At 40.9% G+C, this 17,132-nt stretch overlaps 1 protein-coding gene across 1 annotated transcript in view; it reads left to right on the forward strand.

Moving 5' to 3' along the window:
* The window catches only part of PLCB1 (phospholipase C, beta 1 (phosphoinositide-specific)), a gene marked incomplete at both ends in the record, with an annotated part of 90,865 nt that overhangs the window by 59,534 nt on the left and 14,199 nt on the right, over positions 1–17,132 (forward strand). Inside the window, 9 exons of the mRNA XM_009074021.1 lie at positions 1,797–1,867; positions 2,440–2,536; positions 6,286–6,370; positions 7,443–7,567; positions 7,827–7,981; positions 9,823–9,987; positions 11,605–11,704; positions 13,965–14,069; positions 14,808–14,917. Coding sequence (XP_009072269.1) covers positions 1,797–1,867; positions 2,440–2,536; positions 6,286–6,370; positions 7,443–7,567; positions 7,827–7,981; positions 9,823–9,987; positions 11,605–11,704; positions 13,965–14,069; positions 14,808–14,917 — 1,013 coding nt within the window. The remainder of the gene's footprint in view (positions 1–1,796; positions 1,868–2,439; positions 2,537–6,285; positions 6,371–7,442; positions 7,568–7,826; positions 7,982–9,822; positions 9,988–11,604; positions 11,705–13,964; positions 14,070–14,807; positions 14,918–17,132) is intronic.

Genomic DNA, 17,132 nt, shown 5'->3' on the forward strand with positions numbered 1-17,132 from the left:
CCTTGCTGCTGGGTGAAAGGCAATGCAGATGTAGTCACACTTTCTAAACCACTCATTTTTATTCTGTGTTTGCAATCCTGTGTATTATTTGTCCTGGTTTTGCTGTCTGATGCAGAACTTGAAAATGAGATCTGATCTCCTTGGGAGTATTCCTCTTAAATATTTTTAAATAAATGAATAATGAGTTGCGTACTTTCCTCCCTGGACACTTCTAGCAGGAACACAGGCTATCATGTACCTATCATATCTCAGCAGTGCAAGTTGACTGAAATCTGCCCACTTCCCACATTTTGTAGACTGTGCAAAGTGTTCCTTTGCCACTCTGGCTAAATCAATTGAGATCTTCCCATCCAGAGATTGTCACTGCAAATCCTGTGAGAGCTTGGCTGGCTCTTCTCACTGTGCTGAGGTTCTCTGAGCCATCCCTAGAGCCTGTTGAGCAATCGTGTTATTTTCTTCAATGAGATGTTCAGGAAGAAATGTGTTGATGAATAAAAGCCTGATATTTCAACAGCTGCATCTGGAAGGAAATGCAGCCTGGATAGTCAGCATTTGGTTGTGAAAGGCACACTCATGTGTTGTCCATGTTCAGTGGGGCCCACTGGACATAATCCATGGCCTGCTGGAACAAAGAGCAGTTTCTTTATTGGGCTTCAGGTTAGATCCTAAATTGATAGGAGGAGCTGAGATTGTATTATCATGCTCTGGAACTTGTGGGATAGCTGCACAGTAGTTAGATGTGTTTGCTGCCACTGCTGAAGAAAGCTAGGTCTGTGGAATAAAATCTGTAGGGGGAGTTAGTCTTAGAGGTGTGGATAGGTGACAAGTTAAATCTTCTTTTCCAGAGTCTTCTTAAAGTGCACTTTCTAACAGCCAGGCCCTCAGGAGGAGTTTCTAAAGAGAAAGATAAGCTTGATATTTCTTAATGGTTAAATTTCTGGTACAACCAAATCAACACATTTTGGAGGCGAGCGGAGGCATTTGTTAATTAACATTAAAGAACTCATGCCTTGCCTGTAGGAATTTGATGAGTGCACTGCAATTGGGAGCAAGGCAAGAAATGTGTTTTATCCGGTCCCATTTACTCCGAGTACGTTCTCAGGGAGAGGATGAGCCGTGTGCATGTTGCTGACATTATTTGGCTCGCAGTGCCCTCAGCCGGTGCGGCTGAGCCCGAGCTCGGGCACCCCAGAGCGGTCTGGGAAGGGAACGGGAGTAAAGCTCTTGCAGTTTGGCTCCTGTGCCAGACCCTCCCAGCTGTGCTGCCTCAGTGCAGGGACTGCGACGCGTTCAGAACAGATGGGTTTTGCTGAACAGCACACGAGAATCTCATGGATTTTCATGCGATTGCTTCACCCCGTGCGTTCTGTTAGGTGTGAGCTTCTCAGAGGGGCTGAGCATTCAGTGGAGGTCCTGCATGGATCCTGCAGCAACAGGAGTTTGGACTCACATCTCCCAAACCATGGGGCTGTGCCCCAAGCACGGAAACATGTCTGTGCTATTATACCCACACACCATGCACACTACACTCTCTCCTCAGTGCTGATTTCCAAAGACTGAGCATCAAACAGCTGCAAAGGAAGAGTTTCTGCGCTGTTGGGCATTAAGAACTTAAATCAATGCCGAAGACGGATGAATCCCTCGGGACAGTGTATTTGATTTGTGCTGTGACAAAAAGCACATGTACAATGTCGTCTCCTTCAAGCAGTGCTACTTGCACATCTTTCTTGGATTTGTCACTGGTAATTGTAACTTTTGCTTCAGCCAGTAATTATCTTCTGCTTCAAACTTTCCAGGAGAAGCAGAGATGGAGAGCGATGACGATGACGACTATGATGATGACTGTAAGAAGTCGTCGATGGATGAGGTGAGGGGGGGGCTGTGTTCTGTGCGGTGTGCCGCTTCCTCCCTGGGGTCGCTGTGCGTCGCCAGGACGGGGCTGACATCTAGCGGCGAAAGGGAGGGAGTGCAGCGCACCAACATTCCCGGCTCGGTTAATCGCTTTGGAAGCACGTCCTTGCTTTGTTTATTTGTGCCTTCAGTTCCTGTAGATTAAGAACGAATAGCACCACAGCTGATCTGTTTTAGACAGCTGCTTGTGGTGTATTTGGCATTGTTGGGAATAAAACTTGACATCAAAAGCTGTATTTATCATTTATCCAACAGTACCCTAAGTGTCCTCCGTACTGTGCATGTGTAAAGGTAGGGCAGTCCCGTCCCTAGGAGTCACGTAAAAAGAATTAATACAGCAGCCGTTTACTGTAAACTTTTGCATTTCATAGCAAATTTTCTTCTTTACTATGTGATACTCCCCATATGAGCATTTCCTTCACTAAGCCAGGGTCAGTGGCAGATGCTACAACTGACAGAAGACTGGGCTTTGGTATTTGTAGCCTTTAGACAGATCAAATCTGCATCATTTTTCCTTCTCTACTCTAGGGTACTGCTGGAAGTGAGGCTATGGCCACAGAAGAGATGTCTAACCTGGTGAACTACATTCAGCCTGTGAAGTTTGAGTCATTTGAAGTATCAAAAAGTAAGTAAGCTAAGCATGAGCAACATCTTATAGTGGAAATAGCAGCGTGTGGCAGAAAGTTCTGGAAAAATGCTGCTTGGCTTTCTCTGTTACATACAGTACATGGACAGAAATTTTGGGATGCAACCAAATAAATCCATATTTGAAACTTATTTTAGTCTAAATATCCAACATTATTGACAGTAAACATGCTGACATTTCAAAAACATATTTGAAAATTTTACACTTTCTTTTTGTTATCTGTGACTAAAGAGTAACTTAAGCAATTTGAGAAAGGTAAGCATAAATATTCCTATAGATTGGGCAAGTGCTTGTATTTTGCCTCCGCTACTTTTATAGAAGATTCAGAGCAAACACAGTCTGCCCTTCCCCATAGGCAAATTCCCTCTTTCCTGCCTCTGTGTATTGTATAGAACAGGCTGTAATTTCACCCCCCACTGGCTTTTGCAGAAGATGCCTTGCCTAGAAATGCACTCAGTGGCTTTCTCAGTAAACACGGCAGCATCTTTTCCTTTCTTGGTGCACAACCCCCTACTGTTTGCCTGCCTTTTTCACTTTGTTTTGACAGGTTCTAATGTGCTTTTGGTGCTTTTTAGTTAAAGAGTCATATAGCATTTTAATTTATTCTGCATTCGTGGTGGCCTTGGCAGAGGACAGGTAATTGTTGCCTAAGTCCATGTCTGTATACAAGATTTTGCATTTACTTGTGATGAATAATAAACATGAAAGAAGTTACCAACTGTGCATCTGTATGTGGATATTTATACAGACATATACATAAGCAGTCACAAAATCATGCAGGGAGCTATTCTTGTTCCCTATATAGTGTCCCTTGGATGTTTATAATCTGCTCTAGCTTTAATGAGAGTTACAAGAACACAGTGGGAAGGAGATATGCCTTGTGTAAAGGAAGCTGTGTGAATCCTAGCAGGACAAGTTGATGCAGCTGTTACAAAATTGTTTTGTGTAGATTTTCTGTTCACATGCATGGGCCTTTCTGAGTTTTGCTTTTGTAAAGAACTACTGCTGTCCAGACTTTTATCCTCAGTCTTGATGTGAGCTTTGATTGATCATACTGTTCCTGTGAAGTCATAATGTTAAGGAATTAAATTTCTGGTGCTTGTGTTGAAAAAAAATCGTTCTGTGGTAAACTTGGCCATTAAAGCCAAGCTCGTTAAAGCAGTGGCCATGGATGATAAATTTCTCTGGCTGGTTAAAGCATGACTTTTGGGTTCTGGTCCTAGTCCTGAACTGCACTCACTGCTGAATCTTCATTAAATTCAGTGAAGATCAGCTGAATAAAGAAGGTATTAGCTGAGGGTTGGTTTTTAGTTTGCTGCCTGTCCAGCTGTTTCCCAAAACTTTCACTTTTGTACACGTGACTTAGGATCTTCCCTAAGTGTGAAGATCCATACTTGTCTTTCTACAATTTCATTGTTTCAATGCCACAGCATTTTTCTAATTTAATATTTTCTAATTCACAATTTGTTTGGATTTGTGATCCTGGCCTCCATGGTGATAACAGTACCTCTCTGCTTCTGGCATTCACATGGTTTAAAAGTGCATTTTCCAGTCTTGCATCCAACTTGATAACAGAAATATTGAACAGCAGTGGAGCTGTACCAGTCCCCTGATTGCCCTCACTAGAAATGTTCCCTCTCTCTGACAGCAAGTAGCTGTAGCTGTATTTTTGCACGTTTTCCAGACAGTTTTTCAATGAGTTATTTGTTCTCTCTGTAGTAACTTCCTCCTGAGAAGATAGCACAGTGTAATGTATCACGAGAGAGAAAAGTCTTTCCTGCACAGTCTCGTTTTCAAAGGGCAGGTTCCTTAATCCTCTCCAGATATTACAAGGAAATAATTGTGCGTATTTTAACTAGGAGTTTGATTAAGCCCTGGACAGTTAGTAACTGAATCCTTTAAGAGCTACCAGCTCTGGTTTCCTACAGATGCTCTACATTAATGAGAAGGCTGAGAGATAACGGTTTATTAGTACAACAAATTCTAGCATCTATATTCTAAATAGAATAAACCCACTGTACATGTGTGTTGCTAACACTATCCTATCAGTAAGGGAAAGGCTGGAATAAGAATCACCTCAGTGCCATCAGCAGAGATGGAGGTGAGCTGGCTGGAATCGTGTGGAGAAAGGATATTGCATGTTGGAAAGGAAGAGAGAGTGGTAAGAGAGCAACCTCTAGGGAATAGCAGGAATCCTTCACCATTAGGAGATAACAGTTATGAATAATAGCAGTAGCATGCTGGTTGCTAATTAGAAATAGGGACCACAATAATGTCTGAGTCCCAGCTCTCCTAGCGGGAGAGAATCACTTTTGGAACACCATGTTCATCCTCTGACTCTCTTCAGCATACACTGAGAATGGTTTGTAGTTCACAGGCTGGCAGCACATTTTCCTCTCACATTGGCCCAAACAATCCAATTTCTTTGGATCCACTGCTTCCTTTTTGGCTCTCTATAAGGCAAGTGCCCACCTGTTTCTCTCCTTCTCCTCTCTGCAAGACAAGTACTCCAGTTTTATTCCTTTCCCGCAGCTTCGCAGTTTGCCCTCAGGGAGCTGGCCAGGCTGCCCTCCTGGCCATCCCTGGATAGCTGCAGCACAATTACAGTTACTTCTAAAACTGCATGAGGCCAAGCCTTTTCTCTGCCTTGTTGTTTGCTTTCAGTAAAGTGGTGAGGCCAGAGAACTCGTTTTAACACAGGCACTGATTCCCTCATTTGGAAAGATAGCAGTGGTGAGGTATCTGACAGATAAGACATCCCAGCACTGTGGTCCCTTCCGGACAACCTACATAGCTGGTTGTGATGAAATGGAAAGCTGTTACTTTACAGGAATCCTTACCTTTTGCACAAAAGTGTAAAGGAAAAAACACTGCATCTAGAGGGGTCTTGGCTTAGGCTGGCTGCTGCTGCATGATGCTTGGGCACATTGAAAGGCTGTGCCCACGTCAGGCAAAGGTGAGTAACAAATGATACACAAATTAATGTTTAGTCCTACTGAGTTAGATGTTTAGGAGGAACTTTTCACCACTGTCAGATGAGAAAGTTTGACCAAATTCAAGAGGTCATAAAAGCTGCATATTAGTTGGGAGTTAGGTCTGAAGACCTGCTGGGACACAGGAGTGTGCCTTCAGGGTTGATTAGACAGTGATGTTTCCATGGCTGTTTGACAGATGTGACCTTACCCTGACATGCTGAAGCTAACGAGAACTGCTGTAGGCACAGCCAGCGCAGTGCTCGGTTTAATCTGATACGGACATTAGTTATTATAGCCTCAAATTGGCTCAAAGCCCTTGCAGCTATCTGCAAAAACAATTCAGAGATCCAGCAGGGCCCTCTGTATTCCCCACAAAAGCTGCTACAACACCTCTGTGTCACAGATGTGAGCTTTGGGCTCACCCTCAGAAATACCAACATGGTATTTTGTAAGCAGAGATCTCTGTGCGTGCCTTGGCTGTTGCCTGCAGCTGGTACAGCAGCAATCTCGGGCAGTACCAGTGCCCTGAATTTGGGCAGTGCTTATGTGAGTGCAGATGGAGCTCTCGAGTATGTGCAGAGGGAGATTACTGCTGTCAACAAACAGTCATGTATGTAAATTCTTTGAGATCAAAGTGAAAAGGGCTGGTGAGCTGTACATGGGATAAGGGGACCGAGACTAAACGAGTTGATGACAGCTTATGTATCGCATGAGATTTCATGCTCTAACGTGTCACTGTTTTTAAACTTTCAGAACGCAACAAAAGTTTTGAAATGTCTTCCTTTGTGGAAACCAAAGGGCTTGAGCAACTTACGAAGTCTCCTGTGGAATTTGTGGAGTATCCTTGACTTTCAGAGAGCTGCTTTCTTAGCCTTTCTATACCTGAAATCTGTTACAGAGCTTTATTGAAATTTGGAATCAGGAGCTGGGGAAATAGGGAACTCAAATGACATTTGTAGATTTGACTGTCTTTCTAAACAAATTAATTGGCCTGAGCTCTCATGAGCTAATTTAAAAACTGGCATGAGTCCTTGTGCTGTGGGCTAGGACTAGAGGGATTAGGCATAAACTACATATTGAAGACCTGATTCTTTGTATTCTCCTCATTACATTTCTTATCCTATATAAAGTGATACAAGTTATGGTGAGCAAATTGTCAAAATGTAGCTGACTCATTTTTTTGCAAAGTCACATTACAACACTTGCTTTCCCATCATACCTCTACTTACGAGAGCACTGAGCTGGTTTATTGCCACATTATTCTTTTCTTTTTATATATAGTTATTGTTTGAATAACCTTTAAAGCAAAGCTAAGGAACATTCTAGTTAGACCTTATGATGTTTCTCACTATCTCTCATCATGCTGCAGTTAAGAATGAATGATCAAGATAAAATAGTGCCTCAGAGAAGATGAATGGGAAGCTACTTCAACAGATAACCTGCAGCATGTTCTCATCTCTGAGATTTGTTGACTCAACTGCAAGATGTGTACACTCTTCATTTCTGTCTGTATGTAGAGGTCAATTCTAACGCTCATTCCAGAAAAGCACTTTTTAGCTGAACACCTCTCCCTACTCCAGAGGAGGATTCACTGTTTACAGCTAACTGACCTCTATAAATGTAATCTTGGGAAAATCCAAAATTAGTAACCATAATGATAAATGGAATTTGATGAATGCTATTTCTTGCTTATTCTGAGTACTCTACACAGGAACAAACAGCACCTTTAATTGCCCCATATTTATCATGGCCCTACAAAATTATGGACCTCTGGAAGCATTATGGATGCCAGAATTCAACTAGGAACCCACTGCCATTCTGTAAAGAACACCTGCATTTAATACTGCAGTTGATTCTCTCTGCAAAGTGATTTTTGTCACATGTACTATATCTTAACTACTCACCTTTAGATACAACAAAATGCAGCTAAGTCGAATTTACCCAAAGGGAACACGTGTGGATTCTTCAAACTACATGCCACAAGTCTTTTGGAACGCTGGCTGCCAGATGGTTGCTCTTAACTTCCAAACTGTAGGTAAGTTATACTGTTCTCTGGGTTGTGTAAGCTGTGCACATCCACTCCTCTGAGATAGTTTCTGATCCATAGGGAGGAAAGGCTGTATGCATCAAAAGGTATCTAGTGATTGAATTGCACAATAGAGCTGTTACTTGACATTTTAAACACAAGTTTGTACTGTTTCTGTTACAGTCAGTATGAAATTACAGTAATTGTTGTTTATGTTATTGCTTTTTTAATCCAGAACGTAATTCTTACCAATACTTTTAACACCTAGATTTGTCTATGCAAATAAACATGGGAATGTATGAGTACAATGGCAAAAGTGGATACAGATTAAAACCAGAATTCATGAGAAGACCAGACAAACACTTTGATCCATTTACTGAAGGCATAGTGGATGGAATAGTAGCTAACACTTTGTCTGTCAAGGTATGTATGGAGCTCTGAAAATGCTCTATTAACAATGTCAGAGCATAGATACGTTTATATTTCTGTTGTGCAGTGGCCAAGAAAATTACTATTCTAAGTCAAGAAAATAAAATGCATTTAATTTCATGGAGTGAGATATAATTTTTAAATTCTGACTCACGTTTCATATTGTACAATAAATCAATTTTTATCATATGTATTCTTTTCTATAGAAGTAATTACAGAACCACAGAATCACAGAATTGGGAAGTGAGTGGATTTAAGAGTGGTTTGGCTCTCTTTTTGGTAACAAAGGACTGGATTTAAAACATACTGTTATGAAGTGGGAGGTTGGACTGGAATAGCTAGAACACTACACTGTTTAGTACAAATAAATTTTTCTCCAGCAGAACTGTGGAACCATAAATGTCAGCTGCAGTTCATTGCCAACTTGCTTTTCTTTGTTCCTTTTTAAGGACCTCTAACAAAGTTCAAGGACTGCCAGGAATCTGCAGATTGAGAACTACTTGCATGAGTGTTTAGAGGGATAGATTGCATTGGCTGTGACAGGATGACAAATTTATACTTTATATATCTCTAGTTATAAAACCATAAACTTTCTGAAGTCCTGCTATTCCTTTAATGGACTTGTCCATTAGAAGAGTGTCTGTATTACAAAATCCACCTGCAAAATATCCTCCTGTTTTTACTGAGAGAAAACAAGTATTTCCTCTCAGGCTACAGACAAGTGTAGCAGAGCCGTGCTGGGAGGGATGTGAATAAAGGAATAATCTGATGACATGCACAGTAAAAAAAAGAGGATGTGTGGGATGACCTTTTGTGGTGACCTGTAATCATGGAAGCTTTCAGTTCCCTGCTGTGGCTTTAGAGGCACTTTCTTCTGCAATTACAGTAAATGGAGGTGGAAGTCATTCAATAGCTACTAGGATATGTACAGCATTTTAAACAGGAACGAGCATCCAGGAGTCATGAGACAGCTGTCAGAAGTCAGCTGCTTCTGCTTGCTCAGTGAAGCCTCTGCTAGTTACAATGTCAGTGCTCATACAAGATGCAGCTGAGAATGGATTAAGGTTTGCTTTAGGCAAGCCTCAATTTGTTAAGGTACAGTGACACTGCTACACACTCCTGTGCCTCTTCAGCTTTCTGAAGTAATTATAGACCTTTCTTTCACTTTTTAAAGCTGAGAGTTGTGTTGCTTCTAAAAAGTAAGAACAAGAAAATACCAACAATTTTATATTTTTGTTTTCATACTGAAACTCCTCACCCTCTGTGAAGAGTCTTTTTTAGAATAACAACTTTTTAAAGTGTTTTCTCCCTCACAGTTAAAAGGATACAGAGTTTCTAAAATTGTTTTCTCTCTCACAGTTAAAAGGATACAGAGTTTCTCTGCTTCTTACACCTCTTCTATTTTTTCAATATTTTTTGAACCTGTTGTTAGACTGGATAGAACTTGGAGTTCTCAAAGATACCACTTACACTGGGTAGAACTTGGAGTTCTCAAAGATACCATGTTGTGGAAATAGGCAGCCAGACTGAGGATGAGATCCAAATGAGTTTTCCTGCCGAGGGAAGGGCAGCAGCATGATCTCAGCCACATTATTGCTCATAGGGGACTTCAGGACCACAGGGCCACAGGAAACAAGGCCTCACAAGTTGTTTTTCTGTGTCTGCAATTAAATAGTGGGGCTTTTTTCTGTTTATTGTGGGTTTAGTTTTGGGTTTGTTTTATTTGAAATGCATGTTATCTGATCATTAATGAGAATTATCCATCTGCATTTCAGCCCTTCATTTCCTCATTCACCAAAGTGATCTCTAACAATCCTCCTTTGTTTTGGCTTTAGATAATTTCAGGCCAGTTTCTTTCTGATAAAAAAGTCGGTACCTATGTAGAAGTTGACATGTTTGGCCTGCCTGTGGATACCAGAAGAAAAGCTTTGAAGACCAAGACCTCTCAAGGCAATGCAGTTAATCCTGTCTGGGAAGAGGAAGCCATAGTTTTTAAGAAGGTTTGTGTAAAACTTGCATCCCAAAAGTGCATTGTTTTAATCGCTATCCAGGGGGATATTTATGGTTTATTGAAACTTTTTCCTTGTTGGAAAGAAGAAAAGAGACTCTGATTAGTTATTTCTTGAACCGTTAACCTCAGAGCAGGACAACATTAATCCAGCTCTAATGATCTGTCAGACCTAGAACATCCAAAGCAATCTGCTATCTCTGCTTAGCACTAGGTTGTCTATATAAATACAGCCCAGGTGATGAAACCATGTAAATCTCATCCACTTGAGTCTGAGCTACTCATGTAGTTTGAATGGTATCACTCAGGCTCAATTCTGTAAACCTGAAGGGAGAAGAAAATACTGAGCATGTTTCAGGACTGTGTAAGGTGAAGGTCTTACTGTGCTTTGCAATACCCTTGCAGACAATATTTGAACAGAATCTCTGGTTTTTCTTATTGAGCACTGTGGTTAAGTGAATCTTGAGTTCAGGTGTTTGTAAAACAATCGCTGTGAGAGGTTTCTCTCAGCAAATGTAGTTCACAGAGGTGTTTTTACAGTTGGTACTTGCAGCACTGCTTTCTAAGGAGTACAGCTCTTTTCCCTGATCATTTGGCCTTCTGAATGACTTTGCTTTGGCAGCTTGCCAGGGCTTAAGTTTAGAAACATCACTAACATTTTTCTTCTGTAATGAACTTCTAATTAGTGTACTTCGTTTCTCTATTTAGTTAACGATGGTGCCTGGCTACCTCTGTGCTCAGAGAAGCATAGGGTACTATTTTTAGTGCTGTTGAAAATAAATTGGAGAAGCTCTTAGGTTCGGATTGTTGGGGTTTATTTTTCTTTCAATGGGTAGATAAATTTTAGCATATATTCTGAAAAGAATGCACATTTCATGCATGTATTTTCATGTGTATTTGAATTAAGTAAGAAAATGAGATGCATTATGCTATGCATCTTTTTAAAGCAATAGTAAAGATTCCTATCTTAGTTTAGCAACCTTTTCTGATTTCTTGTTTGTGTTTTTTTATCAACTGTTCAACAGTTCTATATAGTACCAAAAAAGCATCCATTGCTAGGAAACAGTCCTAAAGAGGAATAAACCCCTTTGGCCCAGCTAGTGAGTGTGCTGCAGCACTGGGGTTGACGTGGTTGGGGTAATTCATACATTCACGCTCTGCAAAACAGGTTGAGTTCCTTGCTGAGTTTTCAACACTAATATGCCTTAGCAGTAGCTTTTCTTAGAAGTAATCCCCTTGGCACAAACACAAAGGGGGAAAAGACACATAGGGATGTGAGTAATAAGCAGAAAACAGAGCAGCATTCAGGTGTGATAGCAGTTGAGCCGCTCTAGTCCCTTGTATCATACTGAAAATGTAGGGACAGATTGCTGGGTTCAGCATACTGTGGACATATCCCACCTCAAGTTTCTTGATTGGAAAATGTCTCTATGAGAGTTATTTTGACACACAGGTGTATACAACCTGACCTCTTCTGTGGTAAGACCTTCTGATGGATGTGTAGATGTTCCAGTCTGCTAGACTGATCTTTCTGCCTTCTGTATAGCCTGTGGAAGGAGCTGTTTCATTCAGAGCTGAATGTTCATAATGCAACAATATTGCCTTGTAGGTTGTTTTACCTTCCCTGGCCTGTTTGAGGCTAGCAGTGTATGAAGAAGGAGGGAAATTCATTGGTCATCGGATATTACCAGTCTCAGCAATTCGACCAGGTAAACCTTTTTCTTCATTGAGACAGATATTGTGTAGTAAAAAGAAACAGCAAAGCAGAATCTCAACTGCTGTAAGTCAGGAGCCACTCATTCAGGCTTACTGCAAGTGGGGATTTGAATACTCTATTGCAGCTTTGACAAAGAAAAGTGCCATATTTCATCAGACATTTACATTCTTAACAATCCAGGAAAACCAATGGAATTAAAGCATCAGAGGCATAGTTGGCATGTTCTTGTCTCCAGTACATCAGCTTCATGCTCACAGGTTTATGCTTAAAAGAGCAATTGTACACTTTTAAGAGGAAAGAGGGCAGTAGCAGACAATTTTGATGTCATCTTTGTGAGAATGGGAGACAGCTGGGAATGAAACCAAAATATGCTCCTCTCATGTAATTCCTACATGCATGCAAAGACTGACCTATATGCAAGCTGTTGTATCTTTTTTACAAATCAGCCCAAAATTGCTGTCATCTTCACTGCTGAAAATTAAAAGAATTGTCTTGTGTGACAACTCAACCCCTGTTTTTCAGGCCAGAGACTTGTTAGAGATCCTGTTTCAGAAAGAAGCAGTGACATTGGCGTTTTGAGCAAGTATTCAAATTCAGTGCCAGCTTTGCCAGTGAGGGAAGGAAACTAAATTAGGGCAAGCATATGGGCCATAAACATGCTCCCAGCTTCACTCATTCTGAAAAAGGAAGAATATCTGTGTCTACCCTGTACCTAATCTAGTCAGTCCCAGCAGTAGCACAAAACTCACATGTCCCTGTATCTACAGTTGCCTATATTATTCCCAAAGAATAATCTCCACACCTTTTTAGTGAGCCAACTCAGTTTATCAATCCATCAGAAAATTCTATTATGCCAGCTGCATTTTCTGTTGGCTTGATGGATATAGCTGCCTCATGGAGGATCTGTGGTGCTCCAGAGGAGAATAGGGGATTGGAGAGAAGTGGGATGTGAAGGATTTCTCTCTTCTGATAAAGGTGAGCTCCTACCACAGCTGGTCCACTTTCATGGTACTCGCCCTACATGCAGCACAGAGACCATTCTTTGGATTACTGAATCCTGTACCTGCTTTCAAACTTTTGCTCTTTAGTACAAAGACCACTGGGTTAAGTCATGCAAGGACTTCTGAGAGCTGTTAGCCACAGGCCTATTTTCTGGTCTTTTGACTCTAGTAGTCATTAATTTACAGCATGTGATGGAGAACAGTGTGTTGCGTTAGTTTGTGTACATGCTGAAAATTTGCTGGAAGTGGTCAAGAGAACTGAGAACTCTTTTCTAAGATGTCAGTGAAAACTATATCATATTGTCACCCATATCCACAGAATTATCACTATTCTCAAAGCAAGGATTTAACCATTACTTGGAGAAGGAGTTGTTCACATCAGCCAAGTGAGGATTCCCCCAGATAAGTGCATCCTGCTCATGACGTGTATCCTGACACTACCCGTATGTGCAGCTCCCTAGCTCTGTCTTAGGAGAGCAGCTTCAGCTGTGGTGTGAGAGACACCAGTCTGTGAGGCAGAGGGTGCAGTTTTGCAGCACTGCAGTGGTGTGTGTGTTTGTTGGGCTGGAATTCTTTTTCTCCCATTCCTACCTGTGCACTTCCATCACTGTCTTTAAACCTGCATTAATATGTCTGAACTTACGTTGAGGCATTTTGGGGAGCTAAATTAATGGAAGACTCCTGGCAGATTCTGAAGGTTGCTTTTTCCAGTGTGAAGCTTGCTGAGCTCTCTCTCTGCAAAGTCAAAGAAGTGTCAGTGAGCAGGAGAAAGAACAGGGTATGGTGGTGGATGAGTGGGAGAAAGGGCCTGGGGCTGCCCCAGCTGTGGTGGAGGTTCAGGTTGGACATCAGGATGAATTTCTTCTTGGAAAGGGTCATTAAACATTAGAATTGACTGCCCAGGCTTACTTTTGAAAATTAAATAAGAGCTACAAAACTAGAAAAACCAGACAGTGGTAATAAAATAGAATGCATAACAAATAAATAAAATTATAATTTTCAACATTATTCACATATGTAAAAATAAACAGAAAATACTATTTTAAACTGCAGTGTCACATGCCTTTCCAAAAGTTCTATGTCTGTGTACTTAACTCTGAAACACCTTCAGGTAAATCTTTCACTTCCAGAAGTCCCTGGAGTTTCTTGCTCAGCTGGAGCCACGCTATAAATAACAAATGATAACACAATTACATTGAAAATGTCTGTGGAAGGGTTTATTCTCTGAGCTGGTTGTTTCTTGTTTTGCAGGCTATCACTACATCTGTTTGAGGAATGAGAGGAACCAGCCCTTGACACTGCCAGCTCTCTTTGTGTACATAGAGGTCAAAGACTACGTACCTGATACTTATGCAGGTAATTCTGTGACATTTTCCTACTGTGGAATATAAAGGTTAATGGAAACACAAAATGCACGAGGCATAAATGATTTGCCAGACTGTGATAACTGTCCTGTGAACAAATGTCTGCGTCTGATGGATAATTCTATCTCAGCACTCATAGGAGATGGCCTGATTTACAGCCACTTGCCTGAGGTTTAGGATTAGGGCCACCTCTTTTGTTTGCAACGGACTCCAAAGGAGGAAATACCTCAGGCATTTGCCATTGAAACACAAATGAAACTTTGCTTACATGGCACACTAGTGTGTAATTGCTTCCTAAGCTAAGTGCCATGCTTAAGGTAGAGCAGTGTATTTGGCATTGGCGCTAAACAAGGATGGATTTAAAGGCACACTGTGAAATACCATCTTCAGTGAAAAACAGTATTCTGTGTAGCTATTTTGATTTTATTAATACACAGGATTTTTCCACAGCTCTTCCATGCCTCATGCAAAGCTGGCTGATGCTGTAAGCTTTGAAAATTCATCATAAAAAGTGCAGAAAATGCACATCCACAAGAACGAAGCACAAACTCCAGGAGGGTGAGAGTGTTTGTACATGGTGTACTCTCCTCTGCTGCTGTTTCTAGAACCTAGGAGTACCTATCACCAGCAGATCTGTATGAAAGAGAGAGTACTTTTCTTAAAACCTGAGGAGTAGCACTGGAACCATAACATAAGGGTTTTGAAACTGAAGTATTTGCCTTATTTCTAGATGTGATTGAGGCGTTATCCAATCCAATCAGATATGTAAACTTGATGGAGCAGAGAGCTAAGCAACTGGCTGCACTGACTCTGGAAGATGAAGAAGAGGTAAAGAAAGAGGTAAGGGAGGTTTCCAAGTCTGAAAATTATGCTACAGTATTTAAAAGCACTTACTTTCCTTAGAAAGACAAATACTGAAAATTCCTGGGAATTGTATGTGTTGATTATGTGAACACCTGTAAACATCTCACCCAGAATGAGAGAAGGGTACATTGCAGCCAGGAAGTATTGCACTGAGTTTGTGGCTCCCCTGAAGGCTGCACGTTGGGCACAGAGCAAGTTATTGTTCAGAGGTAAAGAAAATGAAAAAACATGTTATGTGTCTGCTGTGCAACTTTGTTATGTAGTAAATGAAATCTTTCTAAGTCATTGCCTGTTATTTTCCAGTGTGATGCTGGTTCCCCTCACAAAAAAGACAGCTCTGTGTCAGTAGCTTTTCCTGAAACTATTACAAATTCTACAAAATTTCAGATGCTGAGGAGGATAATCTGTTCAGAAACATTTGTGTATCTCAGCTAATGATGTCTCTATACAAGCTTTGTGAGCATACGTGTCCTAAAGAGACACAGAATAACCATACAATAATTTAGTGGGAAGTTCAGCTGATCCAGCCCTTCATAGATGTTAGAAAGAGTGATGAAACCATAGAGTAGATAAATGTGTTGTAGCTTAGCTGAATGCTATGGGAACCACAATTTCAGTTGTTAGGTATCTGTTTAGATATATGTGGTTACCTAGAGACTAACCTGTAAATCCATGTTGCTGTGTCATTGAAGGTGTTGTGCATACAAATGCACAGATGTTTGCTCTGAGCCTACTTGAGAGTCCTAACAGTTCAGCTTTGGTTTCTGATGAACTCTGTGCACATTCAGACATTCTCTCTATTCCAGGCATTGTCACTGGGATGTATTCTGGCAGTGTTTGAAATTATCAACATTGTCTTTCCAAGCTTGTCTGTGTCAGGTGTTGGGCACAGCGTGTGATTCAAAAGGCACTCGGTACAGTGCTGTAGTGAAGATGGAGATATGCTTTGTAATCCTAAACTGCCCTCAGCTCTGATGTCTTGTCTTCTTCAATTCTCAGATGTGCCAAACCTCACTGAACTAGATTTTGTAACCAAGAATACATTCCCAAAGCAGACCAGATGAGGGAAAGTCATTACAATTCAGTGGCCAACAATTTACTCTTTGTGCAGTGTCACAAGTTCGGCTGAATGAGGACACTGTGAAATGCTCAATAGTATCTTAGACATTTATCTAGGACACTCTCCACATGAGATTCTATTTTAATAGCAAAGTCTTTTTTGACATAATCCTTTAAATACATTAGAGGTCATTTTTACTTTTGAAAAAGTACAAATTTTCCTGGTCTGTACAGGCATATTTGTTAGTTAGAAAAATTCTGTCGTAGATTGTCTTCTAAAGTAAATGGAAAGAAGGAAAGATGACTTGCAGTGCTCAGATAGTGCCACTGTATGTCAAGGAGCTTGAAAGCTCATATGCTAAAGGAGGTTGGTTTGGAGTAGCACAGAAATGTTTTGTAAAAGAAACCTGCAGTGATTGTAGTGGTGCATTTGCTAAAAATGTGTAACCATTCAGTTAGCTGTAGTATCAAGGGACACATACAGAACTGTCACTTTAAGTGGCAATCTAAATTCACCACTGTTACCTTCTATTCATAAAGGCACATTCTAGGTAAGATATTTGGCAGCTGTCTGTACTTGGAAGTCTTGAATTACCTGATCATGCTTTGTGGTGATAACATCTTCCTCACCTGTCAGCCAGGCTGACAGTTTTCTTCATTTATATTGGCCCACAACAATCACACTGATTGATAATTGCAAGTGCATTCACTGGCAGCATAGCTAAATAAACCCACGTGTGTTTGCCAGAAATGTACACTAAGTGCACCTGGATTCACTTTTCCAATGCCCATTTTCAAATTTACACACTATAAATGATTGTCTGCAAAGCTGGGCCATCTCCTAGTACAGATTCCACCTCCCCACACCTCTTTCCTTCACCTCACACACATTTATTTATCTGATCTGGGTTCTTGCAGTTGTTAGAGGAAAACTGGGTGGTTTTTACTTTGCTAGCTAGAAGTTTAAACTCAATCTTTACCTTTCTGGTCAGTTTTGCTTCCAGCCTGGCGTTGTGGAGAATGGAAGCATGGTAATACCTGCCATGTGGGATTTGCACCTTTAACTTTACTTGTCTGAATACACTGTAAATCTTTAAGAGCATACAGGTAGTGAAGGTTACCTTCTCTTTCC

Source organism: Acanthisitta chloris, unplaced genomic scaffold (genome assembly GCF_000695815.1).
Source record: "Acanthisitta chloris isolate BGI_N310 unplaced genomic scaffold, ASM69581v1 scaffold17164, whole genome shotgun sequence".
In the NCBI taxonomy this organism is placed as follows: Eukaryota; Metazoa; Chordata; class Aves; order Passeriformes; family Acanthisittidae; genus Acanthisitta; species Acanthisitta chloris.